Source organism: Eurosta solidaginis, chromosome 1 (assembly GCF_040869045.1).
Source record: "Eurosta solidaginis isolate ZX-2024a chromosome 1, ASM4086904v1, whole genome shotgun sequence".
Lineage (NCBI taxonomy): Eukaryota > Metazoa > Arthropoda > Insecta > Diptera > Tephritidae > Eurosta > Eurosta solidaginis.
Genome location: NC_090319.1, coordinates 348,150,424 through 348,163,901, shown reverse-complemented (window position 1 = coordinate 348,163,901; position 13,478 = coordinate 348,150,424). Strand labels below are relative to the sequence as shown.

At 39.3% G+C, this 13,478-nt stretch overlaps 2 protein-coding genes across 7 annotated transcripts in view; one reads left to right on the top strand and one right to left on the bottom strand.

Annotated features, from left to right (window-relative positions):
* Positions 1 to 13,478, bottom strand: part of Hibch (3-hydroxyisobutyryl-CoA hydrolase) — a 154,464-nt gene that overhangs the window by 118,569 nt on the left and 22,417 nt on the right. The gene's annotated exons all lie outside the window — the stretch shown is intronic.
* On the top strand, positions 4,818 to 8,204 carry LOC137251260 (uncharacterized). The gene is made up of 3 exons (XM_067785600.1): positions 4,818 to 5,753; positions 6,186 to 8,013; positions 8,062 to 8,204. Exons 1-3 carry the CDS (start codon positions 4,818 to 4,820, stop codon positions 8,202 to 8,204), a joined length of 2,907 nt encoding a protein of 968 aa, XP_067641701.1.

Sequence of the window (13,478 nt, the reverse complement as noted above, 5' to 3'; positions counted from 1 at the left end):
AAGATGTGCCGGTGTTTGTGAAAAGGTTTATCATGTGTCAACGAAATGTTCGGATTTGGATCAGTACTCTAGTGGCATTATTGATACAAATAAAATGGTTAATTTTATTTGTGAAAATTGCCTTATGTACATACATAATGTTGATATGGTGATAAGAGAAGTGCAAGAAACGGTAAAAACAAATGGTCGCTATTTAAGAGAGTATAAGCAAGATTTCGAAGATGCTATACAAAACAATGAAAATAAAATTAAAAAGCTGCTTGAAGCAATTGAGAATCGGTACACAGTGAGAATGCAGTCAATGCAAAATGCACAAGAATCGTGTGAGAAAAGTGTGAAAGAAATGAAAAGCTTATGTGATCTGGCCGAAAGCTTTAAGCTGCAAAGCGAAAAAATCTGCAGAGTTAGAGAACAGTAAGAAAGAAAATAAAGAAATATGTGGTGAAGTAAAGAAAATTGTAAACAACCAAAGTTGCCAGAGATCATTTTCAGATGTGTTAAAAGGTAGTTCGAAAAACCTGGTTTTACCTAAAATGAAAAAAAGTATGCCAATAATTCTTAAGCCTAAGTCAAATCAAAAATGTGATAAAAGAAGATTTGAATAAAAAGGTGGATCCAAAGCAACTTAAGGTTTCGAATATAGAAAATAAACAAAACGACGTTGTAATTATAGAAAGCGAAGATAACACTGAGTGGGAAAAAATTAAATGTGCACTACAACAAAATATCGGTGATGATTATGAAGTTAAAGTTCCAAGTAGAATAAACCCCAGGTTTGTAATCTCACGTATGAACTTTAAACATGAGGAGACAGAGCTAATTGAAAAATTAAGAATGCAAAACGGCATACTCGAAAAAAGCCACTTAAAGTACGTAACGACGTATGAAATAAAAAAAAGGTAATAATAAATACTACAATGAATCAATTGAGACCGATGTCGAATCGTTTCCAAAGGTCCTAACTAATGAAAAGATTAATGTCGGATGGGATAGGTGTAATGTATATGATGGTGTTGATGTGATATGTTGCTATAAATGTCGTGGATTCAACCACAAGGCTGCAGAATGTAAAAATGATGAAGTGTGCCTGAAATGCTTGGCGAAACATAAAACAAATGAGTGTGATAAAGAAAAAGTAAATAAATGTATTAACTGTGTAAGGGCAAATGGGAAGCTGAAGCTTGGACTCAACGAAAGTCATGTAACTACCAGTAAGTTGTGTCCAGTTTATTTGAATAAGCTCGATGCAAAAAAGAAAAGAATAGGTTATTAGCAATTAGCAAATGTTAGTGGAATTTGCACAAACATACAAGGGCTTATCTCGAGCATATAGAAATTCTAATTGGCAGCAGTGAAATGGATTTTCTTATTCTAACTGAAACACATATGACGGCTTGTATCGAAGAAAACGAAATAAATTTACCGGGGTACAAAAGCGAAAGTTGTGTATCTAATTCCATACATACCGGAGGAGTGACATTATATTATAAAAGCAATTGGAAAGTTACAAAGGTACTAGAACACTCGATCCAATCAAAGATGTGGCTGTTAGCATGTAGATGCAAGCGTGGAAATATTGACTTAATTATTGTGGCTGTGTATAGATCACCCAGTAGCTCCGAAAAGGAATTCTGTGAAATTTTTCACGAAAAAATTGAAGAAATAATGGAGTGGTCAGGCAATATAATGATAGCAGGAGATTTTAACATTGACTGGAATAAGCGAGGAACGTATAAAAGAAATATTGAAAGTTTTTTGAATGACAATGGTCTAAAGCAACATGTGAAAGAACATACCCGCGTAACCAGTTACTCGAAAACTCTAATAGACTATATAATTAGCAACATTCAAGCAATAGACGTGAGGGTAAAGAATTACCTAAAAATATCAGATCACGAGCTCATTGAATTCCATATAAACTTTAAGAAAACTGAGCGTAGTACAACATTTGAAGAAATAATATATTTTAAATATGATAAAACCAAATTTGCTCACGAGTTAGGCAGGCAAAAGCTAACCTTGTCAAATGATGATGTGCACAGTGGTGCTAAAGTATTTGACGAAAGCTTCGAAAAAACAATAAAGATGTTTATGAAGAAGAAAGTTATTCCATGCGGGGAAAAAATAAATGATTGGTACAAACCCCATCTCCGGAGTCTAAGGAAGATGAAATATGATCTGTATCAAGAAACTAAAAGAATAGGTACAACCCATAGCTGGATAAATTACAAAAGTGCAAGAAATAATTACAATAAGGAAGTTATTAAAGCGAAAAAGAACTACGTAAACAAAAGAATCTTAGAAGCGAAAGATCAAAAACAAATGTGGAATGAGATCAAACAATTAGTATTAAAACAGAACAAAAAGCAAATTGACTATGTGATATTTAACGTTAAAAAATACTGTGATGAAACGACCTTGTCTAATGAGTTCAATAAATTTTTTGTTGAAAGTGTACAGAACATAAGAGATTCTATTGACCATGTGCAATATGTAGATAAAACCACAAAAGCTCAGGCCATTTTCAAATTTAGGAAAATAAGTTTAGAAGAATTGAAAAATATATGCAAATCCTTAAAAAATAATAGAGATTATGTAAGAGTTAAACTCAAAATGATATTAGACAACTGGAATAAAGTTGGTGATTCCCTATTGAAAATAGTAAATGAGTCCCTCATGCAAGGAGTGTTTCCTGATATATGGAAAGAAACTATGATTAGTCCACTTGAAAAAATTAATAAGGCAGTAAATTTTGATGAGTTCAGACCCATAAACTCTTTAAAGACGTTACCCTTTTTCTAGACTTTAAGAGAGCTTTTGAAACAATGGACAGAGATATACTATTGCAAAAGTTATATATGTACGGAATTCAAAATAGTGAACTAAATTGGTTTAGGTCCTACCTAACAAATAGAACGCACCGCACAGTAGTGAAAGGGTATGAATCCGACTACCTAAATGTGAACATAGGAGTCCCGCAAGGCTCAATTCTTGGTGCATTATTATTCCTAATATATATAAACGATATAGACAATGTGGTAAAATGCAGCGAAGTCATGTTATATGCCGATGACACATTAATATACAGCGTAGGTGAAACTCCGAGAGAATGTAAAAATAAATTAGCACAAGACATTACCGAAATAAGTACATGGCTAAAAATGAATAAACTTAAATTAAATGAGCAAAAAACGAAACTAATGGAAATTAATATGAGCAGTGAGGAGAGTATCGAAATAAACGGGCAAATGACTGAGAAAGTAGATAACATTAAATACCTCGTTGTAATAATAGACAATGGTCTTCAGTTTTCTCCTCACATGGAAAACACGTGCAAAAAAATAGGAAAAAACTTGGTTTCTTGAGAAGAATTAGAAAGAACTTATCTGTGCTAAATACAATAAAAATTTATAACACAATAGTTAAACCACATTTTTAGTATTGTTCAACTATACTGTATTCGTGCTGCAGTAACTCGCAAATTGATAGAATGCAAAAGCTACAGAATAGAGCTATGCGAATAATATTAAAATGTGGTAGATATACATCCGTACAGCTGATGCTTGATACACTTAAATGGTTGAATGTGCGGCAGAGACTGGAGCTGAATACAATTATGTTTGTATACCAGACTACTATCGGAAAAATGCCAGACTACATAGCAGAGAAGGTCCTCTATGTTGGAGAAGTGCAACCATATGGGCTGAGACACGTTAAAGACTTAAGATTACAGAAGTATAGCAAAACATCATCGCAAAATAATATAGTTTATAAAGGTTTTAGAATATTCAATACATTAAGCGAAGACATCAAACAAGAGCGAAGTATTAAATCATTCAAGAGAAAATGTATAGATTTTGTAAGAAAATAGCATATCCAAATTTTGTAAATAATATCAATGTAATTACAAGTAATCATATTACTAAATAAATCAATCAATCAATCAATCAATCTGTTCAATCGGAATTGACTGGTCACAAATGTTAGGTATAGTCTGGTAACGCCATGGCCGGGGATAATTCCCAATCACAAGCAGCATTGGTTGGCCTATTGTGCTTTAAGCTATTCATTTTTTCTTCTTTATCATTGTAATTTGCTGACTATCGTTTTCGTACATTGCTCCAATAAAGTTCGTGTATTCTTAAATCGTATTTCTCCTTTTTTTATTAACAAGAAACATTGGCGACCGTGACAGGACGGTGAAGCAAGCATTTCGTTATAAAAAACAAAATACAACTATACATATAAAGGTGCTCGCTGCCGTCAAGAACACAAACAAAGTGGAGTACATGGAAAAGAGAACAATTTGGAGCCTCAAATTTTAATATACAGAGCAGTACATGTTCTCGTATACATATCGTAATTAGTGCTGCATTGGTATAATACACACAGCCTACGCACATAATCACAAGCATATAGTTTTATATTGCGGTTCTTTATATTGCACTGTTTGGTTTTCTGAGTATATGTACATATATATCGTAATTATTGCTGAATTTGCCGGAACACAGCCTACGCACATAATCGCAAGCATATTGTTTTATATTGCGGTTCTTTACATTGCCCTCAATCGCATTCGCACGGTTTGTTTTTGCTTAATACGGTAATAAGCAGATTGCATATAAAGGGAAAAGTACTGTTTTCAGCGAAAAATATCACACCATATCTCCGTTTTATTTTTTGGTGTTTTACTTTGGCTTCAGTCCGTGTGCACGTTTTGTTTTTTACCTTCATACGGGAACAAGCAGTTTGCAAATTAAATAAATTTGAGGAAACAACAATCAACACACAATTTTTGAGATCTAAAGGCCGGCAACATGCCGACGGACGATGATACCAATGATACATCGGTGGAATTGCCACCGCTGCGTCAACAACGCAGTTCAATGAAGCGGAATATCACAAACCTTAAAACTAAAATTGAAAGGGAAGGTGCTACAGCTGACGCCACGATTCTAGAGTGCCAATTGCAAATATTGGAATCATATTTCAAGCAAGTATGTCATATACAAACCCAAATTGAAAAACTTTGCTTTACAGACAATGGCCGCAGTGATTTAGAGGAACTCTTCATCACGACCAAGTCAAAATTATTAGGATTCTTGAACAAAGCACGTCGATCAAGCAGCGCTGAATTAAGCTATTTTAATACAACGACCCCTTCGCTTTCTTCACATCGCTTGCCGAAATTAAAGTTGCCGAAATTCGACGGCAAGTACACAGAATATTCTCGATTTATACATACGTTTGAGTCGTTGGTACACGCGGACTCGTCCTTATCACAAATTGACAAATTTAATTATCTTCTTGATTGCTTGTCGGGGGCTGCGCGAGCAGTTATTGAACCATTTGACGTTACCGAAGCAAACTATCAGCGAGCGCTGCAAAGACTAAAAGAGCGCTTTGACAATAAAACCCTAATTTTTATTGAGCATATAAAGATTCTGCACACGTTGCCATCAATGAATAAAGGCGATCACATCGCTTTGCGATCACTTATCGACAACGTTGCTTCTATTAAAGGGGCTTTATTATCGATTGGCTCCGAGAAGGACATAATGGAAGCGTTGCTAATTGATATTATTTTAACCAGGTTAGATGCTGATTCAAAAAAGGCTTATGATGAACGCCAAGAATTTAAAGAACTCCCATCGTTTGAAAAGTGTTACACTAATCTAAGCCATCGTTGTCAACTTCTCGAGAGTTGGAATAAGCGCTCCCCTGACGTGGCTAATCACATTCCCAATTCGAAGGTAAGCAAATCAAAAGCGTTCGTCACCTCCAAATCAAAATGTGTCTGTTGCCAAGCAGGCGACCATCTCATTCATCGATGTATGAAATTTCGCAACATGAGTGTGGCCCAGAGATTTGACTTAGCTAAGCTATCATCCCTATGTATTAATTGTTTGGGTACAGGCCATGTGGTCGCTAAGTGTCCATCACAAACGCGATGCCGGGTGTGTAACACTTTGCACCATACATTGCTACATAGAGTGCCTTCATCTGGAGAGACACCTCTTTCATCTTCATCGACCTTTTCGTTTTCGCACTCTGGTTCAGCTCCAGCATGGAAGTCCGGATAAAACCAACCAACCAACCAAAATTTTACATCGCAAACACCTACTACATTATTGGCACGGGCTACTGGTTGCTCTATCATTCCAACAGCAATCGTTTTGATTAAGGATGCTTGTGGCATCTTCCAACCAGTTCGTGCCTTATTGGATTCTTGCTCTGAGCTGAATTTTATAACGCTTGAAACTGCAAAGCGTTTACGTCTACATCAAATTCGTTTCAATCAGGAAGTAGCAGGGATCGCAGGCGCTAGCGAAAGAGTATCCACTAAGGTAGAAACCACGATTCAGTCACGATTTTCAAATTTTAATTGTACTGCAGAGTTTGCGGTTGTCAATACGATATCATCAAGACAGCCTAGCCAATATATAGATACAAAAAGCTTAGAATTTCCTCCAAACGTCAATTTGGCGGATCCCTATTTTTTTAAGCCACATAAAATAGATCTGCTTATCGGAACAGACATTTTCTTCGAACTTCTCGATGAAGGAAAATTGTCTCTCGATGGGAATCAATGCCTTATAGTTAATACTCTTCTAGGGTGGATAGTAGGTGGGAAATACGAAAATCACAGTACCTTGCAGTCGAATGCATGCTACTTTACGAAATCACTATCTTCACCTGACTTATCCGCCCAACTACAACGTTTTTGGGAAATCGAAGAGTATAAACAAGAGCAACAACTCTCTGAAGAGCATGTGGCGTGCGAAGCCCATTACGTCAAAAATGTTACGTACACAGCAGATAATCGGGTTCAGGTTTCCTTACCATTTATTGGCTCACCTAAAGCACTTGGCAATTCGTTTCAGAATGCTTACAGGCGGTTTATATCTCTAGAACGCCGTTTCAAAAGAGACTCAGAGTTAGGAAAATCGTACACCGAGTTTATGAAGGAGTATGCAGCACTTGGGCACATGTCTCCGATCAGTGAGGTCGACATCAGTCCAAATCATTATTTTATACCGCATCATGCTGTGCTTCGCCCAACAAATGTAACAACCAAATTGCGTGTCGTATTTGACGTATCTCAAAAAACCTCATCTAACGTATCCCTCAATGATTTACTTATGGTAGGCCCAACGATCCAGCCCGATCTCATAACAACTTTGCTTAAATTTCGCCTTTACAAACATGCATTAACTGCTGACATTTGTAAAATGTATCGCCAGTTCGGGATGTCACCGAAGGACAGACAATTTCAACTAATTGTATGGAGGGATGAACCACATCTTCCTTTACAGTTCTATGAATTAAATACTATAACATATGGAACGGCTTCAGCACCGTTCCTAGCAATCCGCAGTTTATTTTTTATTGCGGAAACGTATGGCAATCTTTATCCTCTTGGCGCACACGTTTTGAAATCCGATCTATATGTAGACGATGTCCTTACAGGCGCCGATACTCTAGAGGAGTTAAAGCAACGCAAATTCGAATTAACCCAGTTATTAGCGATGGCCAAACTCGAACTCGCTAAATGGAACAGCAACTGCATTGAACTTTTCACGAACTCAGATGAGGTAGCCATTCAGCTGGCCAGCGGCGTTACTAGTACACTGGGAATGTTATGGAAACCAAGGTCAGATCAATTTTGTTTCCAATTTAATGACGAACCCCACAGGAATACTACAAAGCGTTTGATTCTTTCGAAGACAGCAAAGATATATGACTTACTAGGGCTTTTGAGTCCAATTGTAGTTCGATGCAAGATGCTTCTCCAAGCACTTTGGTTACACGGTGCCTCATGGGATGAGGAAGTGCCCAAGCCACTTTCCGATTTATGGGCTAGCATAGAAGATGATCTACCTAAAATAAACACAATTTCCGTTCCTCGCTACGCATTTACTTCACCGTCACAGAGAGGCGAACTGCACGGGTTTTCAGATGCCTCTGAGCGAGCTTATGGATGCTGCATTTATACCAGAATTTGGCACAATGGTACGTATAAAATTAATTTGCTTATTGCCAAGTCCAAAGTAGCTCCAGTAAAGGCACAGTCTGTACCAAGGTTGGAGCTGTGCGCTGCATTGCTTTTAATACGAACATGGAAAAAGTTTGAAGTGAACCTCAAGCAGAATATTAACACAGTATATTTTTGGACGGATTCAACCACGTCCTTCAGTGGTTAAAAACTCATTCCTCGACTCTTACTTCATTTGTCGCCAACCGGGTCTCGGAAATCCAGGAACATTCGCAGGGCATCATATGGCGACATGTTCCATCGAAGGATAATCCGGCCGATTTAATTTCACGCGGCTGCAGTGCTGCTGATCTATGTAGCACAATATGGTTTTCTGGCCCATTATTCCTTAGTAAGAAGTCAAAACATTGGCCGGAGCTGGTAGTCGTCACCGACGCACCAGTGGAAGAGCAGCGTAAGCCCAAACGAACTCAATGCTATAAAACAAATCACATAACACACATTGTAAATGATATCGTCAATCGAAATTCCTCATACATCCGCATCCTTCGCATAATAGCATTTATTCATCGCGTATATAACACAGTTCCACCGCAAAGAAAGATGCAAATACAAGATGTAGAACCCATTTCTGCTGCGGAACTCAATAATGCATTCAATTTTGTTGCCGTAACCTTACAATGCGATTTCTACTCTTCAGAAATTAATGCATTAGAGAACAATAAAAATATACCTCCATCGTTTCAGAAACTGTCGCCACTCTTGTGCCAACTGCAAATATTTAAGAAGATGCACACCGTCGTTAGAGTAGGCGGACGGTTGTTGCAAGCACCTATTCCAATAGAAGCAAGATGCCCGCTAATACTGCCTCACGACCATCGTTTCATAATCCTCTATATAGAGCACTTACATCGCACAAATCTTCACGCTGGACCGAAGGTTCTATTAGGTTTGCTCCGACAGCGCATTTGGATTGTGAGGGCTAGAGAAACGGTACGCAAGGTTGTGCGACAATGTGTTCATTGCTTCAAATATCGACCAATATTGCAACAACAAATCATGGGACTCTTACCAGCGGACCGATTTCATACAGAGCGGCCATTTTATATTTGCGGAGTGGATTTTTGTGGACCTTTCCTTACCAGTTACCGTATCAGGAGTAAAGTTCCCTACAAAACCTATGTGGCGATCTTTGTGTGCTTTTCGACGAAAGCAATACATATGGAATTAGTTTCCGATTTAAGTGCCGATGCGTTTATATACTGTCTCAAACGATTTATAAACCGGCGAGGCGTTCCACATCGAATTTACTGTGACAACGCAACAAATTTCGTGGGGGCTCACAACAAATTGCAAGATTTTTACCATCGCTACTTGTGCGATCAAAGGCGAAAGGAAATTTCCGACTTTTCGTCCATCACAGGTTTCGAATTCCATTTTATCCCACCGCGATCGCCGCATTTCGGTGGGCTCTGGGAAGCTGCTGTTAAATCAGCAAAGCACCTTTTTACCAAATACTTATCCCAAGGTGGTCTCACGTATGAGGAACTCTTGACAGTCATAGTTGAAGCAGAAGGCATTCTTAACTCTCGTCCATTGGTAACAATGTCAAACGATCCTAATGATGGAAGCGTCTTGACGCCATCTCACTTTCTCATTGGTGAAGCGATTAGGAGCGTACCCGAACCCAATTGTGACACCAACAAGCTATCATATTTATCACGATGGCAACGCATCACCCATATAAAAAATCTGTTTTGGCAACAATGGCGGCGTGACTACCTCCATGAGCTGCAGCAGCGATCCAAATGGCTAACTGACCAAGCTAACGTAGAACTTGATCAGCTTGTACTTTTATATGAAGATAATATACCATCTAACCAGTGGCCATTAGGCCGAATTACGAACGTTATCCCAGGTCCAGACAAAAAGGTCCGAGTGGTGGAAATTAAAACAGCAAAGGGAATTCTTCGCCGACCAGTTCATAAACTAGCCCCATTACCATCAGGATATTGAAACAATCCTTTCAACGGGGGCAGGATGTTCAATCGGAATTGACTGGTCACAAATGTTAGGTATAGTCTGGTAACGCCATGGCCGGGGATAATTCCCAATCACAAGCAGCATTGGTTGGCCTATTGTGCTTTAAGCTATTCATTTTTTCTTCTTTATCATTGTAATTTGCTGACTATCGTTTTCGTACATTGCTCCAATAAAGTTCGTGTATTCTTAAATCTTAAAACCTCCAGTAGGCTGCTGCTGCGAACGCGTCCTCACTAGCGTCGACAAATACATGTAGCTGCAATTGTTTCATAGTTGTATTATTAAAATAATGGATATGGCATTGTGTAACATTGGTAAGCTGCTGGCGGAACCTCTCCCAGGCTGCGTTCACTTCGGCTGGAATTTGTTCATCCCATCTAATCTGGCGTCTCCAGACTTCTCTCAGCAAGAGTTTGGCGCTTATAGTAAAGTGGGATAAAAAACCTATAGGATCATACATAGACATAACGATACTAAGAATCTCTCTTTTTGTTGGACATCTTAATCCATCCAGGACGATTTTATCAGTGTAATTAAACTTTACTTCGAAAATAAAATCATCAGTACTAGGTTGCCAATACATCCCTAAAACCTCTTCGGAAGCGAATGTTTCCTTGCGATTAATGCCCAGCGCAACACTTTTACCACCCAGCGACTTCATTACTTCGGGCGAATTCGATATAAAATTTCGTAAGACAAATCCGGCATGTTGATGTATCTCACACACCTGCTTAGTGGCCTTAATGGATTCATCAAAGGAGTCAAAACTGTCGACAAAATCATCCACATAGTGGTACTCGAGTATGGCCTTTACTGCTCGTAAGGTATCCTCTTGACGGCGTCTCAAAGCGTTCACTCACATGATGAGCTAAGCATGGTGAACAAGCTGCCCCAAAAGTCATTACTATCGTTTCATATACGTCGGGTGGTTTTGTCTCATCGCCTCCTTGCTAAAGAAATCGTTGTGCGCATCGATCCCTAGGTTGCACCACCACCTGGTGAAACATTTCCATTACATCGCCTCATACTGCAACCTGACCCTCGCGAAAGTGAAATAATATTGCGGCCAGCGGGCGATACTGTTGACGCCCTTTTAACAAATGCGAATTGAGTGAGATCCCATTCGAGCAAGCTGCTGCATCGAAGACAAGGCGCAATTTCATCGGCTTATTTGGGCTCACCACGGCGAAGTGCGGCAAGTACCAAGTCTTTGGATGATAAGAGGCTATTTCGTCAGCGTTAACCTTACGAGCGTATCCCTTCTGCACGTAACTGTCGATGATTCCACTATATGCTTTGGCAAATTCCTCATTGGATATCGAGTTGCTTCCGTTGACCGCTGACACCTAACTTCTCCAATAAGTCCCTGTCGACCATTGTTACCGACGATCCCTCATCCAGTAACACCGTGGAAATCAAGGCGGCAATCTCTGAAAGCCAGTCACTAAAATGCTGAATATTTGGATAAGGCAAAATTGTTGATGCACGCCGGGCTCATTCTACTCGTTACTCATAGGCAGCTTTCGTACTAACTCTTCTAATAAAGTTGGATTAGCTATATGGTTGTTGCGAACTGCACAAGTTTACCTACGCTATTTTCTGAAATCGGGGAAACTTCTCGGATTAGCTTCAGTTGGCTACGAATTAAAAATTCAGATCGACCGAAACGTGTACGCAGATGCTTAACAGCATCATTAACATTATTTGGATGAATCAAAATAGACTTGACTACATCCCGCGCTTCACCTTTAAGGCACTTATATAAACGTTGATTATTTTCAAATTTCGTATACCCGTAGGCAACTCTCGACTCGACATAGGCAGTGTAAAATATTGGCCATTCTTCCGGCTGGTCAGAGAACTCCGGAAGGTCAATCAGTTTTTTACGCGACATTGTAGAACCAAGGGCACTTAAATCGTTCATCGCTGCACTTTGCAGCTGTATAGCTGAATCTACTGAATTGCGTGCCGGCGAATTGGTGTACGATGAAGCGCTATTGTTAGAGTTCAATGCAAATGTCGTCGGGTGCATATACACTGGTTGCGGAAGCGCACTTTGTTGCAATGCATACGACGTTATATTACCTACTATCACGATTTTGTATATGCGCACCGAGATGTGCTTGACTCGTTACTGTATTAATTGGCGGTTGCAACGAGTTTAAGAACATGTTGCTGGCATCACGCTGTAGTGTAAATACACTGGCATGTGTTTGACTTGTTGGATACATCGAATGTTGCGGCGCATTCGTCAAAATGTTGCTCGTTTGACTTGGTAGGTACATCGGATGTTGCGATACAATCGGCAACATGTTGCTGGTTTGACTTGTCGGATACGCGTACGAACCTACATGCGATGCCCTTGACATCGATATTGGCATGGTTGATGTGGTATCACTGCCCACCGATGTTGCTTGACCAACTGACAAAGCATTAGTTGACCTAGCTAGTACTTCTTTATTTTTCCCTGAATCTGATTTGCCTAACCTAACCTCAGCTTCTTTAAGTTGGCGTTGCAGAATGGCAATTTGATTCTGCATAGAAATTAGCGCAGTTTCATTCGACGAAGACGGTATGCTTGCATGCACTATTGGTGGTGCTGATTGTGATTGCCGGCGGTGATTTCATTGGCTGGCATAAGTAAAATATCTACTAATTTACCGGCGGTAGTGATATCTGTTAAGCGGGCATTCAATTCTCCGCTTTTGTGCAATGACTGAGTGGGACAGTTTTGTTGCTGGCGAAAATGCATAAAATTGTTGTTAACTGACTGTTGGCTAGGGGCCGTTGTGGTGGTGGCAGGGGGAATGTACAAAGTATGTTCAAGGCTTACCTGGCAAGTCGACGGTAGCTGCGCAGCAAAAGCGGTAATAGCACTGCTTGTGGTTGTGATGCTAGTGCTGGCAGTTGTGGTGTTGCGTTCTGAGGCAGAATCCCCACTTTGAGGCATGGCGGCAGTTGAATTTTTATTGTTTGACGACTTATTTCTGGCACTCCGGCGAGGTGGAGTGCGCTGCATTAAGACATCCACAAAGCAACAGCAGATCGATCACAAATGGTACAATTTAGTTGCAAATTTAACGGCAGTCACAAAATGGCGGCATATATGCACTTTAGAATTGTCTTATAAAGTGCGAAATAAAGATTGTCATTTGCCAGGGGTCTTGCGAATCTAACTCCTGTGTTCATATATGCCGCAGACAGGAAAAACACTAAATACTTTAGTATAATAATCGATAGGGTGTGAGCCGTAGAGACACGAGTTTAAGGATTAGTTTATTTCTATAAAAACACATTCAGCCCAATTCTAAACGAAAATTCCGTGCGAGTTTTTCCCTTCTCCCATACCTCGTATTCTAAATAAAAATTTCTTGTGATTTTTTCACTTCTCCCTTTCCTCCTATTCTGAACAATGTTTGAAAAAGCGGAAACTGGTTAT

Coding starts and splice junctions, on each gene's coding strand:
- LOC137251260 (XM_067785600.1), top strand. CDS start 4,818: ATGCCGACGGACGATGATACCAATGATACATCGGTGGAATTGCCACCG. Junction 5,754..6,185: donor ATCACATTCCCAATTCGAAG/GTAAGCAAATCA, acceptor GTTTTGATTAAG/GATGCTTGTGGCATCTTCCA. Junction 8,014..8,061: donor TACCAGAATTTGGCACAATG/GTACGTATAAAA, acceptor AAGTAGCTCCAG/TAAAGGCACAGTCTGTACCA.